Genomic DNA, 21680 nt, shown 5'->3' on the forward strand with positions numbered 1-21680 from the left:
TTTATTTATATAGCACTTTTCAGCATGTGGCGATTCAAAGTGCTTTACAGATTAAAAGCAAACGACATTTAAGAACAAATACATTAAAAGGCATTTATTACATTGTTATTATATATATATATTTGTATTTTATATTTTATCGTATGTATTCATTTAGTCTTATATCTTTCTTTATTTTTAAGCTGCGTGTTTCCAGAAAGCTCTTACCTCCTGATCTGAGGTGAATTTTCAGTTTTAATGTATAATGTTTGCCATTGTGTCAGCTGCACCTGGTATATGAAATGGTCTATATAAATAAAGCTTTATTATAATAATTAAGTTGAATGGATCAGCTTATATTTTGAAAGGGACAACCGGAAGTGTGTGTTAATGTTGAGTGTTTGCTGACGCAGGCTGCTGAGCGCCAGCAGTAGATGCTGTCCCATCATCAGATCACACCCAACGGGGCTGCAGCGACCCGCTCCTCCGGCACCAACACCATGACACCCGGACTCAAACCCGCCATCTGAGCCGCACTGAGGAACCGAACCCCGGACCCGGAGACACACACCTTGACGCACGCACAGGGAGACTCATATATTGCAGCCAAAAAGACAGGAACGCCGACCGAGGCAAACTCAACTGCGCCGCGGATTTGCACTTTATCTCCCCAAAAATAAAAAATAAACTCACTCCCTGCGAGTTATCTCACAACCAACAATTTAATAAAATGTCATCATCGGTTAAGGACAGCGGGCATTACGCCAACTATGTGGGACCGTACCGCTTGGAGAAGACGCTGGGCAAAGGACAGACAGGTTAGTGAAAGCCTCCAGATGCGGGAGTTGCTGGCAGGGCTCCCCGCTTCAACACGCCTCAAACCCGGGGTGCATTATGTTGCATCGCCGCTGCGGGTTCTGAATGGGAAATGTCTCTAAAGTGCGGGTGTTTCTGGCGGATGCGGCTTTGAGATGTGCTGCCTCCGTGCTGATGATGATGATGACACTGTGGTGGTGGTGGTGGTGGTGGTGGTGTGCCTTTAATCCTTGTTGTCAGGCAGAGAGGGCTCCCTGATAATGGGCCCTTGTGATTTTTCTTGTCTGTAATTCCGTTAAAGCATCCATCTGCTGAGGCTGCTCTCTCCGCAGAAGAGGCAGTGATGCTGCTGCACTGTCCGACACACACACACACACACACACACACACACACACACACACACACACACACACACACACACACACACACACACACACACACACACACACACACACACACACACACACACACACACACACACACACACACACACACACTATGCAGCTGCAACATCACACAATTCTGCAAATGTGTTCTAATGGTGCAGTCTTCTGAGTTCCTTTTCTCCTTGCCTCATATGTAGTGTTACTCGTAGGCCTCACTGTAAGTTTCAGTCGGCAGTTATACATAGGAAACATTAGGAATGCCCCTTCCTAGTGGATTAATGTGTTGTTTTTGGTCTTAGTGGCCTACAATGTCTTTATTCAATTAGTTGATGTTATCCTTATTTCATGCTGAATGACTTCCGATAAACTTGAAAGAGCAAACATCATACACAATATGGATTTAAAGTTGTGCTTTTAAAACATTCTTTGTGAATCAAATGTTGATTGAATCAACTAATCGAGCGTTGTTCGACTGGATCTTAGCAAAGGACGGCCTTAAGATACATCCATGTGAGGTTTATCAATGGCTGCTCGTGAAGAAGTCAAACCAAAGAGGGATCTCCAGTTCTTCAAGATTTATTTTGGGTTCAGTTCTTCTTGGGACTGCTCAGTGTTGATGCAGCTGATCTTGGAGGCTGTAGATTGTGGTGCTGTTGAGTTGTGTTGTTGTGGTAAAGTGGAAGATGTTTCTAACATTTAATTTACCGTTTATATAATGCGGATGGACCAACTAAACAACCTTTAGTATCGAGCTGCATATCATTGTGCTGTTCAGGTGTGAAAAAGGATGTTAACGTTTCCAGTTGAGTTTGCCAAGAAAACCTTGCATCAGATTCAGGACCCATGAGAAATAAGGACACATTGGAATTCATATATCAGAGACTTTTTAAGAATACCATCTAAACATTAGACGTGAAGTTTCTGAGTAATAACTCGCTATTTCAAATGCATGCTGTAGTGTTTTAGATCAAACATTCCATAACCTTTAGTACCATGTTCTTTCTTGTTTTCACATTTTATTTTACAAGTTTGGATATTTGGGATATTCTTCATGACAACGGGACATCGGTGGCTGATCACTTCCACATATTCTGGAACTGTCCAGTGATCAAACCCCATTGGCTATCTATAATAACGGAAATAAATTCAATTCTTGGCTTTGAGATTCCAAACAGTTTTGAGGGGATTTATTTAGCTAATATACCAGTGGAATTTAGTGTTCGGGACAAGTATCTTCTTAAAATATTACTGACAGCCAGCAACAAGGCAATCACCAAAGAATGGCTTGTGAAAGATCCACCAACAAAGGAATGGATAAACATTGTAAATGACTTGTTTCGCATGGAGAGGCTGACTTTTTCTCTAAGACTCTGTCGTGAGAAATGTGACAATTACTGGTCCAAATGGGTTTTGCACATGAAGAGGGGGATCACATAACCCTGAGATATTTATTTTATTTTGCTTTACTCCTTTTGGTACAATAGTCTATAATTCGTTCATAACTCTGCTTCTACTGTTTCACACAGATTGGTTGTGAACCCGTTGTGAGGGAGATCTTCCCATATCACAAGAATAATTGCTGAGAACATGTTGATGATGTATTACCCCAGTGACCTGTATGTTGTATGGTACTTGTTTGTTTTTTTCCTCTGTATTGTCTACAAATTAAAAATAAAGTATTAAAAAAAAAAAAAACGGGACATCGGGAGTGGGCTCCTGCAGGAATTAGGAAAGTCACCACATTGTTAAATAAGCCGATAAAACATTTTTCGCAAATTTGAAACAACAGTGACAGTTGACCAACTTTATTACCCCCCAACGTCAACAAGCGCTCGGGTCTCAGCTGTGTGCGTCACTTTTTAGTGTCCCCTGGAAACAGTTTCCGTTGTGTTCGTTCGGCGCTTTTTGCAAACGCTGCGCATGTGTTGTCAAGTTGATGAAGATGTTTCTTCTGTGTGTCTTGGCACATGTTTGTATTTGAATGGTTTCTGAAGCTTCAGCTCGTTTATCTTCATGGTTAACATTTGGGCCGTTGTAACGCGTTTGCACTTTTCGGCTACCGTAAAAAACACATTAAAAAATGCACTGACTTCCAATCGAGGCAACAGGATGCTGACTCAAACCCGAGGTGTAGGACTCATTCCTGCACCACTCGTCAGAGCAATGTTTCACTGACTGAATCTGTGAGTGTCTGTGAAACTGGTTGTGTGTGTGTGTGTGTGTGTGTGTGTGTGTGTGTGTGTGTGTGTGTGTGTGTGTGTGTGTGAGTGTGTGAGAGTGATACTTTGCTTTTCCTAGGCTTTTAGTATAAATCGGAGGCACAGACCGGGATACCCGTATTTCATTAAATCTCCAAGTGCAGAGCAGCAGAGCAAGCCCACGCTCTCTGTGTGTGTGTGTGTGTGTGTGTGTGTGTGTGTGTGTGTGTGTGTGTGTGTGTGTGTGTGTGTGTGTGTGTGTGGTGTGTGTGTGTTGTGTGTGTGTGTGTGTGTGTGTGTGTGTGTGTGTGTGTGTGTGTGTGTGTGTGTGTGTGTGTGTGTGTGTGTGTGTGTGTGTGTGTGTGTGTGTGTGTGGCACAGCATAATACCTTATTACATGGTTCTGTTTCTGATTACAATTTGATGTTTGAATAATTGAAGGACTGTTTTAAGATGAACATATTCTGCAACCCACATCTGGCAGCGTATTGCATCAACAAACCATTATTTTGTAACTTGTAATTTTTTTATTATATTTAAATATTACAACAATGAATTTGCTCAAATTACATATCAAGAACTTTGGTTATGACATAGATTCATTTCAACACTAGAGTCAGTTAAGGTCACTGGCAAATAGTTTGCCAACAGCCCGTTCTGTTCGCTTAGGCCTTTTACCTCAGCCATACAAGAGCACTAAAGCAAAGTAAAATATTAAACGACCCAAAACCGTTAGATGGCGCATGATGTAAGCTGCAGCAGTGCAACAATACCATGGTCGTGATGAACAAACTTTGTTAAAACAAATAAGTGTGGATATTCCTAACAGAAACGTTCATGCTTGTGTGCCGACATGAAGTGAACAGCTGTCTACAAATGTTTGTGCAAAAAGTTGTCCTGCTGCAAAAAGCCTTTTTAAATGTCCAGAGTTTGTAGTGCCCCACATTGTTTGATCCATGTGTAAAATATTTCCACACTTTAGATAATCTTAAAGGTGGGGTAGGTAAGTTTGAGAAACCGGCTCGAGATCGCTAGAATTTGAAAATACACAACTGGAGAAAATCTGCCACTTCCTTACAGAGCCCCTCCTCCAACACACACGAACGCGCACATGACCAATGAGGGCACGAGATAAATGTGTGCCCCGATGGAAGGCTGACAGGCAGGTAGGCCATCCAATCGATTGGTTGTACTTTTTACAGTATTACGGCTTCTACAGATGAAATTTTTGTATGGATTTGTTGTCAAAGCACTTCAGATATTCATTGCTATCGGGATGTTAAGAGCATTCCATGGACTATATCAAAAAGTGTATCTCGAGCCGGTTTCTGAAACGTACCTACCCCACCTTTAACTGCAGCGTGTTTTTCAAAGGGAATCCACTTTGAGGGGTGCAATCGCACTTCTTGCACCATTAACGTATGCTATGCAAACTCTGTATTTTCTTAATTGATGAGCAGCAAACCTTTTTGTTTAGCAGGATAATCTCCAGATATAAACACCACTTGATGTTGAACTAAACAGCTAACATAAGGCTATAAAGGAACTACAGCACGGTCACATGACTCGTCATCTCCGCTAAGAATAAAGGGGGCTAATAATGGGCGTGATGACGCTTAGTCGTCTCATTTAGACACTTGTTAGCAACCACCGTTTTCACATTCATCAGTAGGGTGTTTACCAAGGTATTACATGTCGTAGAACAACAACCATGTTCAGAAAACCGTTGACCACCAGTCCAGTGGACTTATTTGCTGACTTCCTGCACCAATAAAGGACTACATATTTGTCCGTGAACAAAAACAAATGAATCAGGTTTCAAACCTCAGAAAACAGCAGTGTCTTTATCTGTGAGTGATGCAAAGTGTTTGCAACAGCTGTTAGCTTTAGCTCTGAGGCTAGTGTTTTGAATTCCATCTCAGATAAATGCTTTTCCTCTTTGTTCCCAGTTACAGTTGGAACAATGCCTTCATGGTGTGTGTCTGCTGGTCGAAGCCGAATGACGAGAGGCTGTGCTGACTCTGAACAATTAGTCTGTGTGTCTTCATGTGTCTGTGGGGGGATTGAAGTTTTTCTTTTACACTGGCTTCCCAGGCGCCATATAGCGCTAATTTTCGAAGTGTTCGCCAACAGTTGGGACGGTTGTCATGGTTTCATCTTTCCTCCTGAGACAATGGCCACTCGATGATCACTACAAGACTGAATCTGAAACTCCTCTTGTTCTTACTGCAGACCAAGATCTTTACAGTCTGTGGATAAACAGGAAGTAGAAAGAGTGCAGATTGTTTCAGATAGCTGATAATGAGTGTTAAGATTTGACATTGACAAACTACAACATTAAAATGATATGACATGTATTTGTTGGTGATATAAAACAAATAATTATATTTTTGAAACTATGAAAATAACCGTTCTGGATTCTGAGTACTTTAACTATTCATGCTCAAAATGCATTTTCTGATAATATTTCTGTACTTCTACTTGAGTAACAATATACGATCAGAACTTTTACTTGTATTTGAGGATAGTGTTTCCACTTCCTCTTGTCCTCTCTTTTTTTACCTCACTGTATACGACCAAGGTCTCCCATCTGCGCTTAACGGTACGTCCACACAGCAGCTTTTCAAAAATCTTGAAGATCTTGGAGCTGGGCGTGTCTGACAGCTTGGGGATTTTTTGCGAGCAACGCAACCAACAACCAATCACATGAATCTCCCGCCCCCGACATACAAAGCAAAAAACTCCGGGGATTTTATGGGAGCAATATATATATATATAAACTCCCCAAACAGGCGAGAACCTACCAGTTTCCCCCACTGTCTCTGCCACCTCCCTCCATGCCTGGTTCCTCCGGTTTGTATCCCGTTAATAGTTCTGGTCGTAAAGAACCGGGTGATTTGCTACCGTAACTTCTCGTTTGGAATATGAGGAAATGAACTGCGGTCTGGTTCTCCCTGCTTACACGCGGTTTGATTGGCTAGCGCTTCTACTGTCAGATTTGCATAAACGTGTTTGATTGGCTGGCGCTTCCAGCTCAGCTTCAAAAGTTGAACATTGCTCAACTTTGGAATCCTGGAGATCCTGGAAATCTTCGCTTCGCTCCCCCACAATGCAGTTCGGCGAAAAGCGAGGCAAAGTGACGTCATCCCCATTCAAAGTCAACGGACAGAGAAGCGTTGGAAGCGGTGGAAGTTTCTTCTGAAGCTGCTGTGTGGACGTACCGTAACACTTTGTTGGTAAACAGGAAGTTTAAAGGAAGTAGATTTTTTAAGGCTGCCTGTAGGTGTGTAAAATATGAGTGCCATTCACTGTCTGTAAAAAACGACTTGTTGGCCGGGACATCCATGCTTCCATAAAATACTTAATTCAGATATTTTCACATATTGTTTTGTGTGTCCTTATACAGTAAATTGCTCGCTGCCATAAGAGAGCGTGTGTGTCTGTGTGAGAACAGTTAAATGAGAAGTAAAACTGTAACGATAAAGCATAGCAGACAATGAGCTTGTTGTCTCTTCAGGAGCTTGATTATCCAGGCTACATCACCGACGTGCAGTCAAATATACATCATGCACTAATCTACCAGAGGACTTGGATTCCATCAAACTGGTCAACATTCACAAAATCCCCGGGAATACAAAGACATCCTTCACTTGTATTTGGCTGTAACCTGGAGTGTGTGTGTGTGTGTGTGTGTGTGTGTCACTGTTGTGTTGTAATGAAAGTGTCATGTTATTGACGTGGAAAATCCTAAAGACTGTAGTCCCTTGGCTCCAGTAGAGCCATGCTGTGAGTGTGTGTGTGTGTGTGTGTGTGTGTGTGTGTGTGTGTGTGTGTGTGTGTGTGTGTGTGTGTGTGTGTGTGTGTGTGGTGGGGGTAGTGTGGGCAGCAGTGAGAGCCCCAGCACAGATGGCTGCCTTTAGGTGACTGAAATATAGCTTCATTATCAGCAGGTTGCAGGTGGGAACACTCCCATGACTCTCACTGCCTCACATGCACATGTAGGCTATATATACACACATACGTGGGTTTCTGTGTGTGTGTGTGTGTGTGTGTGTGTGCGCACATTAATTTAAATGCCTGAACGTTTAATGAGTATTTGGACTAAATTAGGTATTTTTCAAAGCCTTCAATGTGTTTTATTTAGCTTTTCTTCATTATGCTGCATTAAATATAAAACAACACAAAATATTTATGGCTCCTCATTTGCATACATGGAGAGAAAAATTGAATTTCAGTTTACAGCAGTCTCTGTTTTTTTATCAGGGAGGGGAGACAAAGCTTGAAGGAATCAGCATCTGTTTTGTTGACTTTTAGCACCCAGTGAGCTGATATGGTCAACAAGCCTTATCTAGCCTGTTGCAGCCCACATGTTGGCCTTCCTTGTGGCTGGAAAACGTACTATATAACACCATTTGGGACTTATTTTGAAGCTGAGCATCCGGTAGATTAAATTCATACCCAATGTTTTATGCACTGATCTGACTTTTAGCACTCAGTGAGCAGTTTTGGATAAATAAAAAGGCTTGTGGCATCTAGAAACACATGTTCTCTTCTCTTTCTGAGTTGCTTTTTTCACACCTTGCTGTGCATCTGCCTAATTAACATTTAAAAAAACAAAACAGTAGTTTTAAAGAGCGCGCTCCAAACGGGGGAGGATATACTGCTCGTAGACAAAAGTCTGCTGGGAGGATTGCTCTGCAGACAGGGAAGGGGGATAATCAAAATTATGGCTTGTGTCAAACCCCCCCTATATTCCCCCTCCTGCCTTTTCCCATACAGTACCCCCAGCTGAGGGCTCGGTTACCATGGCGACCAGGGGAATGCTCTCTTCTTTTTTTGAACCACCCCCCCCCTCTGAAGAGGGGGGGTGGTTTCGCCTGAGCCATTAACAAAGACGGAGAAACTACCCCCCATCTTTCTCTCTACCTCTCTGTATCTCTATTGCTCCTATGTTTCCTTTACATCGCTCACTGACTCTCTCCTCACATAGAGGAGGGGGGCTCCTCTATGTGAGGGTTACCTCTGTATCCATGCTGCTCAAATGAGTCATTATCGGGAGGAGGAGGCACGATCTACATCTTCAGAGGCCGACCAATTATCCACAGTCTCACATCAGAATCAGAATATTGGTTTATAAACATTTTCTCCGTTAATCGAGTGGTTTCTTTGGGAGGTTTTCCTTGTAATGCTGAGGGTCCTGAGGGGCTGCACATAGTTGTATGCCTCCATCAAGGCAAGGCAAGGCAAGGCAAGTTGATTCATTTAGCACTTTTCAACACAAGGCAATTCAAAGTGCCTTACAAAAAATGAAAGACATTAAGAAAATGGCATTTAAAATCAGTCATTAAAAAGAAAAGCTAATAAAATAAACATTAAAAGAAAAAATACAAGTTAAAAGTTACAGTGCAGTTTAAGATATGAACAGTTCAATTAAACATTAAATGAAAAAGTACATGGATAAAAGTTACAGTGCAGTCTAAGATATGAATAGTTCAATTAAAAGCAGCGACAAAAATAAAAGTCTTCAGCCTGGATTTAAAAGTAGTCAGAGTTGCAGCGGACCTGCAGGTTTCTGGGAGCTTGTTCCAGATGTCTGGAGCATAATAACTGAACGCTGCTTCTCCATGTTTAGTTCTGACTCTGGGGACAGAAAGCTGACCAGTCCCTGAAGACCTGAGAGATCTGGATGGTTCATCATTTAGCAGGAGGTCAGACATGTATTTTGGGCCTAAACCATTCAGTGCTTTATAAACCAGCAGCAGTATTTTGAAATATATTCTTTGACACACAGGAAGCCAGTGTAAAGACTTCAGAACAGGAGTGATGTGATCCACTTTCTTAGTGTCAGTGAGGACTCGAGCAGCGGCGTTCTGAATCAGCTGCAGCTTCCTAATAGATGTTTAGGTGAGACCTGTGAAGACACCATTGCAGTAGTCCAGTCTACTGAAGATAAAGGCATGGACAAGTTTTTCCAAATCCTGCTGTGACATTAGTATTTTAATCCTAGATATGTTCTTTAGGTGATAGTAGGCTGATGTAGTAACTGTTTTAATGTGACTGTTGAAACTCAGGTCAGAGTCCATGACTACACCTAGATTTCTGGCTTGATCTGTTGTTTTGAACATTGCAGACTGAAGCTCAGCGCTAACTTTTATACGTTCTGCCTTGGCTCCAAAAACCATTACCTCAGTTTTATCTTTGTTTAATTGGAGAAAGTTCTGACCCATCCAGTCATTGATTTGTTCAATGCACTTACTCAGTGTTTGAATTGGAGCATAGTCTCCTGGTGAAATGGTTATGTAAATTTGCGTGTCATCTGCATAGCTATGGTAACTTATTTTGTTGTTTTTCATTATCTGAGCCAGTGGTAGCATGTAGATGTTAAAGAGAAGAGGCCCCAAGATGGAGCCTTGAGGAACCCCACATGTCATATTTGTCAACTCAGATGTGTATTTACCTATAGAAACAAAGTAGTTTCTGTCCTTTAAGTAGGATTCAAACCAATTTAGAACTGTTTCCGAAAGTCCCACCCAGTTTTCCAGTCGGTCTAGTAATATGCTGTGGTCAACAGTGTCAAACACAGCACTGAGATCTAATAATACTAACACTGAAGTTCTGCCACTGTCTGTGTTTAAGTGGATGTCATTAAAGACCTTGTTGGTTAATAAAGCTGTGCAGTTTTCTTTAAAGGGAGCATTGCCCTATAGCGTGACATAGCGTCAATGTGTTGAGTACATCAGTCAACTGATTCCACCCTATAGCCCATGGAGGGATGTTATGAGAGTATCCAGTGATGTTTCTGTTAGCAAATTAATGATGCAAGAAAAGAAAGTTAAAACTATATTAATTTCAGATAAAAACATCAAATCATTAATAGCGTGGGAACAGGAAGAACAAAGTATCAGTGTGGCTCGACGGAGAGATCATGTTTGTGTGATTCAATTAGCTGAAGAAATGCTTGTCTTTGGCTTACACACACACACACACACACACACACACACACACACACACACACACACACACACACACACACACACACACACACACACACACACACACACACACACACACACACCACACACACACACACACACACACACACACACACACACACACACACACACACACACACACACACCAACACGTTCTCACTCCCATCCCGTCACATATTGACGGACGGTCAGGGCCCCTCCCCGTCGCTATATTACGTACAGGGTACCCCTTTCCCGTCATTTTCTACGGGCAGGGCGTCCCATAGACCTTCATTGCGGACAGCGGACCCCTTGCCCGTCAGGCTTCTACGGGAAGGGCGTCCCATAGACCTTCATAATGCCTATTTTAAGGTTCATTTGGCCATTAAAATGCGTTTTGATGTCATTTTATATGAGTAATGAGTTTTTATTTCTGATTATTTGTGCAGTACATGTACATGATGTTTAGTTTGCTAGTTATGACGAAGATTACTTCATGAATGTGTACACATTCATGGTTGCTAAGGTGGTTGCTATGGACGCTGCAACAGCTCCCAGACCACGTGATCAACAACAATGGCTGTCCTTCGTGTTATTCTCGGTGGAAAAATGCCTATTTTAAGGTTCATTTGGCCATTAAAATGCGTTTTGATGTCATTGTATGCGAGTAATGAGTTTTTATTTCTGATTATTTGTGCAGTACATGTACATGATGTTTAGTTTGCTAGTTATGACGAAGATTACCTTACGTCTGTGAGGAAAATGCATGGGGCTCAGAGCCTCGTATTTTTAAAATCTTTTTTTCCTTCTAATTTGTTATTCTTTTCAAAATAACACACTGTTATTTACTCACCAATAACATACAATTATCCTTGCTTTTATTTATTGGTTTAATTCCATAATCTCGGTCTTTTTTGGCGTTCGTCAGGAACTGAATTTAAAAATAAAAATAACCGGAAACAGACGTGGGCATTTCGAGCGATTACCCAAGATTCTCAGCTACGCTGATTGGATGTTTTAGCCGCAATGCATGCTGGGATTTGGTGTTTATATTATATGAAATCCGGAAAACATTTGAAAAGACTAAAATAATACTTAATTCCGAGTGCTCTTGCTTTTCTCTTTGAAAGTCATCACATAACGGCATTGTAATACACGGTTCGGCTGCATTAAATATTACAGATCTGCCGTAGTTCTTTATTTATAGCGCCCTGATGAGAAGACCTATGGAAAAACTGAAGAAATGCCGCCGAAATTGAATACTTGACGTGGATCATAAATATATCAACAATTAAAAAACTTCTCAATTTCTCTTCACACAATACGTCTCCTTGCAGTATCAACACTAATTCGGCTGACTTTTACATTTGATGTAATTCATAGATATATTTACACCATACGGTGCACAGCTGATAAAAAAGGACTGTAGTTTTTAAAGATATTACTGATTTGAATTGGATTGCATTTTGAATGTAAGAATGTAAATACTGATTCTGAAATAGTATAGCAATATGCTGTAAAATTATGTGAAAGCATGAATAAAACTACACATCTTCAGATGTTGTACATAAGTGTCTGTGTGTACCTTGTGTGCCTAGTGGTTAAAGCACGTTATTGAATTATTGTTTTTATGTGTTATATTTGATTAAAAAAATATTAAGAGTACATATACTTTCATAGGGGGAAAGTAGAAGGTCTGTGATAGAAATATAGAATATAAAAAATCAAGAAGATACTATAAGTGATCTCTTCAATAAAACAGTTGTAGGATGTACAAAGATATTAATAGGAGGAGGTGCAAAACAGAAAAACGAATTAACCTTTATTTAAACATTAAATAACAGATTACGGTCTTCTTTTAAATAAGAAAAAAACGTTGGGGGTATCTATCTACAGATAAATACAAAGTACTTAACGTCTAATATATTGCTTTCCTGCAATGTTAACTATGTTGAAGCACTTATTTTAACTGATATTATACATATGGATTATACTCTTATGTATGTAGATAGAATAAGAAATGTGCAGAATCTGACAGTTTAATGGTGGAGGTACACACATATTGATAGATGTCTTGTACTGCACTGTTGAGGGACCTGTGACCCAAGTTTTTCATTCATTTCATAACTACACCGTAAGTTGTGTAAATGATATGTCAATACACCTTTAAAATCTTGAAAGGGATGTGCAAAATAGCCATAATATATAGTCTTTAATTAACTATTAGTAGAGAATAACAAGTAATTAATATACTTTATTACTCGTTTCCATTAATGTCAATTGCAGATACATGTTTAGTCTTCTCAAGCACCAACTATCAAATATCTCTCCTGATTGTTGGCACTTGACAATCACCTTACCTGAATTTTACTCAGGTGTAACTAAAGTCTGATTTAAGGGTTGTTTATATTTCACATCATTAATCAGAATCTGCAAAGTAACTCAAATAAATGCAGTGGAGTAAAAATACCAGGTTAACCTCTGAATTGTAGTGGAGTAGAATTACAAAGTATCAATGAGCTGTCATGTGGGTATATTAATGCTATATATTGATGCTGCGCATTATGGACAGCGATTTGTATCCATTTATTAATTATATGTTTTACATTTGATAACACCAATGTGTTTAATACTGGCAACTTCTAATTGTGGGAAAACGAAAAAGTTCAGTAGAGACGTCCCATAGAACATTTTGCGAAACACAATAGTGTAGTGTGTAGTTCTGGGGGGGCGTTCGATTCCAGTTTTGGATAGTCTGGCGTGGTTTCGTTCCATTTCACACAGCTGTTTGACGCTGTAACCTTGGCGCACTGCCACTCCAACATCCAATCCCAGACCTAGAAGAGTAATCACGGGGACTGTAGTCCTCAACGATAGCTGGGGATTCTGGGTAGTGTAGTGTCTTCGGCCATCTAAACTCAAACATTTTGACAATCGCAATGATGCTCGAACTGTCCCTTATAGGCCTACGTCTGTTTCCGGTTATTTTTATTTTGAAATTCAGTTCCTGACGAACACCAAAAAAGACCGAGATTATGGAATTAAACCAATAAATAAAAGCAAGGATAATTGTATGTTATTGGTGAGTAAATAACAGTGTGTTATTTTGAAAAGAATAACAAATTAGAAGGAAAAAAAGATTTTAAAAATACCCATGTATTTTCCTCACAGACGTAAGGTAATCTTCGTCATAACTAGCAAACTAAACATCATGTACATGTACTGCACAACTAATCAGAAATAAAAACTCATTACTCGCATACAATGACATCAAAACGCATTTTAATGGCCAAATTAACCTTAAAATAGGCATTTTTCCACCGAGAATAACACGAAGGACAGCCATTGTTGTTGATCACGTGGTCTGGGAGCTGTTGCAGCGTCCATAGCAACCACCTTAGCAACCATGAATGTGTACACATTCATGAAGTAATCTTCGTCATAACTAGCAAACTAAACATCATGTACATGTACTGCACAAATAATCCGAAATAAAAACTCATTACTCGCATAAAATGAGATCAAAACGCATTTTAATGGCCAAATGAACCTTAAAATAGGCATTATGAAGGTCTATGGGACGCCCTTCCCGTAGAAGCCTGACGGGCAAGGGGTCCGCTGTGTCCGCAATGAAGGTCTATGGACGCCCTGCCCGTAGAAAATGATGGGCAAGGGGTACCCTGTACGTAATATAGCGACGGGGAGGGGCCCTGACCGTCCGTCAATATGTGACGGGATGAGAGTGAGAACGTGTTGCACACACACACACACACACACACACACACACACACACACACACACACACACACACACACACACACACACACACACACACACACACACACACACACACACACACACACACACACACACACACACACACACACACACACACACACGTCTGCTGCAGCTGCTGACATATTCAGTGTGTGTGTGTGTGTGTGTGTGTGTGTGTGTGTTGCTTCTTCAAATGACTTGTGTCGTAATGCTCTGATAATTATGGATTGTGATATTAACTTTTCATTCCACGTAAATTGTTTAATATTGAATGTATTCCACATAAAACAACCACCCAGTTTACAATGAACCCTAAACGGGTGGTGGTTGTTAAGCATGAAGAGCTACGGTTGTTCAAATGATAATGTTGCTAGCTAGATAGCTAACAGCGGCCATTGTCACTTCCTGGGAAGACACAGCAGCCACTGTCCAATTTGAGACAGCATTACCTGTTCAAAAATCACACACTGCCCAAGTGTTCATAGTGTATGGCATGCAGTGTAACTAAGGGAAGTATCTGAATTAAGACACAGCATTAGCAGAGAAGTGATTTCCTCTCTGTCCCATTACCTGAGAGCTCGTGTCCTGAGTATGTCCCCAGTCAATTGTGTTTATTGCTTATTGCTTGGTAGCGCTTTAATCAAGTCCAGCAGTGTGCCTGCACAGCTTGATAATTGTTATTGTGTTTGCTGCCTATTGTTTAGTTGGTAGCAGTAAATAGGTAGCACATGTTTGCTGGGACGAAGTCGATAATGTTTAGATGTGGATTCCTGCTGCCTTCAGTGTAGGCGCGTGTGAAGCAGCGTCGATGACGTCTTTATGGATCATCTGGACGGGAAAGAGGTTTGGAGCACCTGCTGGGCTCCATCAGTCCCAATCATCAGCACTTATCAGCCTGATTGTAGCAGCTGCTAGGATGGAGATGGTGAAAGCATTGAGCCTGCAGAAGGGAAATATGAAACAGCTATCCAAAGACATGACCGGTGCAGAAGTCCAGCTTTACCGAGTTACTGCTGCACGTCGTCTACACAAAGAGGAACTAATAGGTTTTATCCTTAAAGCATCTCAAGGAATTCTTCAATTTACTTTATCAAGAGCCATCCTCCTGTTTTAGCTTGTTAGAGCAGCGGTGGAGGAAGTACTCAGATCCTTGTATCAAGTATACAGTGTAGACATAATTGGTTACAAGTATAACTCCTGCCTTTTGACTGTTTACTTCAGGGAAAGTACACAACAATCCAACTCCTCTTCTTTGAAGTATGCATGGTATTTTCACATTACGAGTTTAAGCTCTTGAACACGATGAAGAACTCATTCACAATGAGGGAGATGGTAACCTTCGAGGGGAACCTGAATGCACCATTTGTCTTGGTAGAGGATTTCTCCTATATTTTTATTATTTATTTTGGTATATTGGCTAAACTTTGTTTACAGAGAGCACCAACCTGAAGATGCTTCTCTCACACTTTGTATAGATAGCCGCAGAGCAGCGATTACACATTCATGTTACACTTATAAAAGTACATGTTGCAATGCACACATAAAAGTACAACACTCTCCTGCAGCGACATTCGAGCCCATCCAGCTGATCTGAGCAAACAAACATGCTTTTTGAAATTCAATATGATAGTTTCTGTCTGACGACGAAAACAAGCTTCTCCTCCGATTTCTACAATGTGGTCACCGATGCTTTTCTGAACATTTTAAATAAAGTCATCTCGCAGTGGCCGCACGGAAATAGCAAAGCGCTCAGAAAACAACGTTTGGGTGCAGAGCTTTTTCTCAAGGCGGCTGCATACAACGCCAAGCTCCCTCTCGTCACTGTCGAGAATTGAAAAAGACGCCGGGGTCAAGCCGCTATGGACGCAGGCCCTGAGGCTCCAGCATGGGCTGTACTGTAGCTTTCAGGCCCTTCACAGTCAGCTGTACCTCACTGTGGCCCCCAGGATCTCTTCTTTAATCCAGTCCCTCTTCCCGTCAGGTCTTCACATGCTGCCGTACTCAACAGCGACCAATTTAATGCCTGAATCAATAGTCGGTAATCAAATGGGAATGGGTTATGGCTAAGCCCCTCATGGTCCCGCAGCCCTCTTCCCCCCCCAGCCAAAAACGTAATGAAATTGACCATAAATCCCTCTTCTCTCTCTCTCTCTCTCTCTCTCTCTCTCTCTCTCTCTCTCTCTCTCTCTCTCTCTCTCTCTCTCTCTCTCTCTCTTGTTCTCCCTCAAAAAACTCTCTTTTATTCCCTTTTGCAAAAGCAATCTGCACTTTCCCCCTGAGTCAGCACTAAAGCGTCCAGGAGTGAAGCGGGGGAAATTACCATGTGAAGAGATGCCTTACTTCCCTCTCGACACTCAACCCTCACTTCATTTCCCACCAATATGGAATTTCTGGTATCTTACATTAAGCAAACTCTCCTCCCTCCGTCCACTCAAACCCCTGACTGGTGCATGATGGGATGGCCGAGGGCTTTTGGTTACAGGCGACTTGACTTTGTACATTTCACGGCGAAGGCGAGGACGGACATGGATGGAAGGTCCTAATAATATTAAGCTTTATTTTTAGAGCATTTTTCACACACCAGGTGCACTGCTTTAACAACATGGCACACAGTTAAAAATCAAACGTTCAAATCTGTTTGCACCCTAACAACTTAACAGTTCAAAGGACGCAAGGAGATAAAAGGAGTGATAAGAAAAAGAAAATACAATAAAATCAATAATGATCCCTAAGTAAAATAAAGGAAGACATTAGACTAAGTGGGAAACACAGACAAATATGAAAACCTGTAAAATACATAAAACAATGATAATATAATAAATATTAAGCACAATAAAGATAAAAAATCAAATTTTTAAAAGGGGAGCTCAGTAATAAACTATAAAATATATATAAATACAACCTATTCAATAAAATAAATAGTAATAATAATAATAATAATAAAGACCGATTAAGAGAGGGCTGTTGCTAATCTAAAAAGATGCATCTTCAGCGATCATTCAAATGTCCACTGAGTTGGCTTCCAAATACAAAACCTTAATTGCAACGTGCTCGTTAGCAGCAGCCATTGCAGCGCCTGTTCCCCTCTTCCTGCTGCAGGTCCTGTTGCTCCAGCAGAACGCCACACAGATGGTGGAGCTCTGGAAGAAACCCTCTCGCTTCAGATCAGGCGTCCGGTCCAACAGATGGTCCGTCAGCGGCAGCACGTGCAGACGAGCCTCGGAGCAACATCCAATCATGTGGCATAATGAGATTAAGGGGGTCAATATAGGGGGGGGGGGGGTGGGGTGTGTGAAACACCATTATACTCACTTGACTGGTAGTGCTGGCAGGTACCATTGCTCCCAGGCATGTGTGTGAGACAGAGTTAGATGGAGGTGGATGTTGTTCATGCCTCAACACATCATGATAGCCAACATTACCAATTTGAGTGGTGCAGGAATGAGTCCTAAATCCTGGAAGTAAGTCGACATGTTAGCACTTCCTGTTCCCTTGCCTGGAAGTGAAAGTGAGCGAGGATTTAAAAACAAAAAACTAGCCTAAAAGCTAAAGCTGGCAGATGTTGCAATCTTTGCATTTAAAATACTCTCGTACTGTTTGTTTTACAACTTGGTTTATTGTATTTGTCTTCCCTCTAGAGAGAGATGCAGTATGAGTCCTGAAGCCCTGGAGATGACTCGGCATGTTAGCACTTCCTCTCGCCTGTTCCCCCTCCACACAACTGGTTAGACATGTGTGTGATGTCCAGTTAATTTCAGGGTTTCATATCATGTGTGAAAATAAGTTTAAGTGTGTGTGTGTGTGTGTGTGTGTGTGTGTGTGTGTGTGTGTGTGTGTGTGTGTGTGTGTGTGTGTGTGTGTGTGTGTGTGTGTGTGTGTGTGTGTGTGTGTGATGATGCAGTCTTTTCAGGGAGTGCTCTGTGACCTGCAGTGTGAGTACAGTAAGGCTGCAGTGCTGCATTACAGCAGAGACTGGCTGCAGCCTCTCTGCAGTAATCACACACACACACACACACACACACACACACACACACACACACACACACACACACACACACACACACACACACACACACACACACACACACACACACACTGACAACCATGTCTTACTGCTGTTTATCGTGTTGTTTGGAGGAAAAGGGCCTTGTCTGCAATACACTCTTTACGTAGGGTAGCTACTGTGTGTGTGTGTGTGTGTGTGTGTGTGTGTGTGTGTGTGTGTGTGTGTGTGTGTGTGTGTGTGTGTGTGTGTGTGTGTGTGTGTGTGTGTGTGTGTGTGTGTGTGTGTGTGTGTGTGTGTGTGTGTGTGTGTGTGTGTGTGTGTGTGTGTGTGTGTGTGTGTGTGTGTGTGTGTGTGTGATATTGGAGGCGTGCATGACTCTCGTGGGCATGCCTCGAGGTTATAGATGAGTAGTTACATGTATCATAGCATGCTAAATGATTTGATGATGAACATTATTTTTAGTTTCTGGCACTAACTGTTTATGCGTCTCAGACATCAGCTTTATGTTGTTCCACGGGAAATACATATTTCAGTGTTGTGTGTAAAACCCTAAAACATGTGTAGATTGTTTCTAAACTGAGAAAAGTAACATGATGCCAAAGTGGCTTTTTAAAAGCTAACATTAGGGCAGCAAGATTAGAAATATGAAAGCTTTCAAGGTTATCAAAAATACGCTTGCCATCAAATAATAAGACGAATGGAAGCGCCCGACAGCAGGAGACGCAGGGCTTTGGCTTAACCGTGTAACAGGTTAACTCTTACTTTGACGTGCGCCCATACCAGGAAGTGATTCCAGAAAACAATATTTCTGTTCGTCAAAAACTGTATAATTACTCCACAAATATGAAAATCGTGTCAAATAGTGCGTCAGGCAGCAGGGACAGCTTGCTTTATACGGAGCTCTGACGTCGCGTTGTTGTTTACAATCATGATCTCGTCAGAATGTATATAATATATACAAGATCAGCGCCACAGTATTACCCTCAAACTATGTTTTTCTAGAAAAACCCCTGAGAAGTGAATCGTGTGCAGAAAGCGTGTTGATATTTGGACCTAACAGACAAACTAGTCCTGTGTCAATTTGCATATCTGTGCACTCACATGCGCTATGTCGTGTGCATAAGTGCTGCGATGAACTAGTGCAGATACTGAGTGCTATGATGGATCCTCTCTGTCCTGCGTGAGGAGACAATGGGAGTGAGGGGGAGTGAGGGTGAGGGAACCTCCACCCTGTTGGATGGCCTTAATCTGCCGCTAATCCCAACCATCAAGTGTGAAGGCTGATTTTAACAAAACAAAATGAGAAGCTGAGATGTGGAGCCGTGTGGCGCTGACCTCACGGCTATCGCTGCTTTGGAAATGCAAAAACTGCAACTTCTTCGACCCTTTTTGAAATAACAGTGTATGTAGTAGTACGTTAGTCTATATAGTGTATTTTGGCTTATTCTGGACATTTTATATTGTGTATTTCTGAACCCGCTACAGATATAAATCTTTCTGTAGTCAACATGTATTTATTTACCGTTTGTTTATTTCTATTTAATTGATGTATAATCCAATAAGCCTTTTTTCATGCTGCTGTAACAAAACAAGTTCCCAAACTGGAATGGATGAAGCAAATCTAATCTAATAATTCAAAATAATCTAATTAAAACTTTAAAAAAAGGGATTTGTCTTTTATGAAATCCAAAGATGAAGCTTAGTTTTCTAGGCAGTAAGTTTTCTATTCTTTTGTCGGAAAAAACCCACATTTATTTTCTGTTGTGAAAATTGTATCTGTGATTGGTAATGGAGGAGGAGGGTGACGACAGGAGGTCATGACCCTCATTACACCACCTGCCAGATGGCCCACACCATCCAGTTTGTGTGTGTGTATGTAAGTGTGTGTGTGTGTGTGTTATCATGGATGAGCGCAGACATTTACACGAGTACAGCACACTAGAGGATGACATAGTGACATTTTTGATAAAATTCCTTTTCAATAATCCTTTTTTATTGTTTGTTGTGTATGTTGATGTTAAGATGCGCTTCATCAACAAGTACTATCATTCTTTAATCAAATGTTTGTTAATCAAATGTTTCCGCCCCAAATACCACATTGTGCTTAATTTCAAATGATTTGTTTTTAGATATTTCACATAAACTCAATAATAGAGACCTATTTTTCCTGACATTTCATATGTCTGCTCCTTTATGCCCACGATTAGCTATACATGTGTTTTATATTTAATGCAGCATCATCTAAAGTAAAGCTAAATAAAACACTTTGAAGGCTCATGCATTCCAAATCCTCATTAAACAATCATGCATGCAAATGAGCACCACACACACACACACACACACACACACACACACACACACACACACACACACACACACACACACACACACACACACACACACACACACACACACACACACACACACACACACACACACACACACACACACACACACACACACACACACACACACACACACATCACTAACCAGAGCAACATGGATACACTCTAAGTTTTAAGCGGCCTTCGGCATAGCCCACGTATACCACCACGGTTTGAGTAATGCTGGTGGGTAGTCAGGTAAAATGTTAGGGTATACCACATTGACCAACACACACACACACACACACACACACACACACACACACACACACACACACACACACACACACACACACACACACACACACACACACACACACACACACACACACACACACACACACACACACACACACACACACACACACACACACACACACACACACACACTCTCTCTTTCAGCATTGACCTCCTCAGATCTCGCGTCCTCTTTCTCCCGTCGTCTCTCACTCCTCCCTGTCCTCAGGCACAGTAGCTCTGGGGAAGTGTGGGTGTGGGCGGCTGTTTGATGTTTGGGGGGTGTTTAATGGGGGGTCCAAGTCAAGTTCCCCTGCTTGACCCAGCCTTCATCCTCAAGGCTACCCCCCCGCCCCACTCTGACTCCCCTCTACGATGTTCTCGGCTCATATTTCTCTTGTATGTCAGCTTTCAGATTGATCGAGGTGTTGTTGGGGAAAAGAACTCGGGGACATGACATAGTTGAAGTGTAGTTAACTTCTTGCATCTCAAAGTCAACCGGAATACGCAGGTGGAGTACAAGTGTTTGACTAAATCATTGTGATATTCACCTTATATTTCATTTCGCTGAGGCTTTTATCCAAAGCAATGTTCAATAAGTGCAATAAAGCATAAAGAAACAAACTCAAACGGCGAGAAGAAGCTTTTAATAACCAGAACCATGTTAAGTGCTATACATACATTACAGGTTCTTTGTTCTAGTGCAGTCTGCACTTTAACCACGCCTTTAGATGGGGGAGGACATGATAGAAAGGAGCTAATTTGACTTCAGCCACGTCAGTCTTTTGGAAATGCTAAGAACCAGACACACTTGATTTCACTCGAGGACTGCAACTCACGATCCTTTTTCTTTACCGAATAAACTGCCAGATATTTTCTTGGTCAATTGTTCGGTCCATTTAATGTCAGAAAAAGTAACAAAAGTC

The 21680-nt window shown here is 41.4% G+C and overlaps 1 protein-coding gene across 4 annotated transcripts in view; it reads left to right on the top strand.

Annotated features, from left to right (window-relative positions):
• The first annotated feature begins 443 nt into the window (after positions 1 to 443).
• The window catches only part of LOC117441370 (serine/threonine-protein kinase BRSK2-like), a 106134-nt gene continuing 84897 nt past the window's right edge, over positions 444 to 21680 (top strand). For all 4 annotated transcript variants that reach the window (XM_034077532.1, XM_034077533.1, XM_034077534.1 and 1 more), the window contains exon 1: positions 444 to 797. In XM_034077532.1, coding sequence (XP_033933423.1) covers positions 710 to 797 — 88 coding nt within the window. In that variant the 5' untranslated portion in view covers positions 444 to 709. The remainder of the gene's footprint in view (positions 798 to 21680) is intronic.

The sequence above is a fragment of the Pseudochaenichthys georgianus genome, chromosome 3 (assembly GCF_902827115.2).
Source record: "Pseudochaenichthys georgianus chromosome 3, fPseGeo1.2, whole genome shotgun sequence".
Taxonomy (NCBI): domain Eukaryota; kingdom Metazoa; phylum Chordata; class Actinopteri; order Perciformes; family Channichthyidae; genus Pseudochaenichthys; species Pseudochaenichthys georgianus.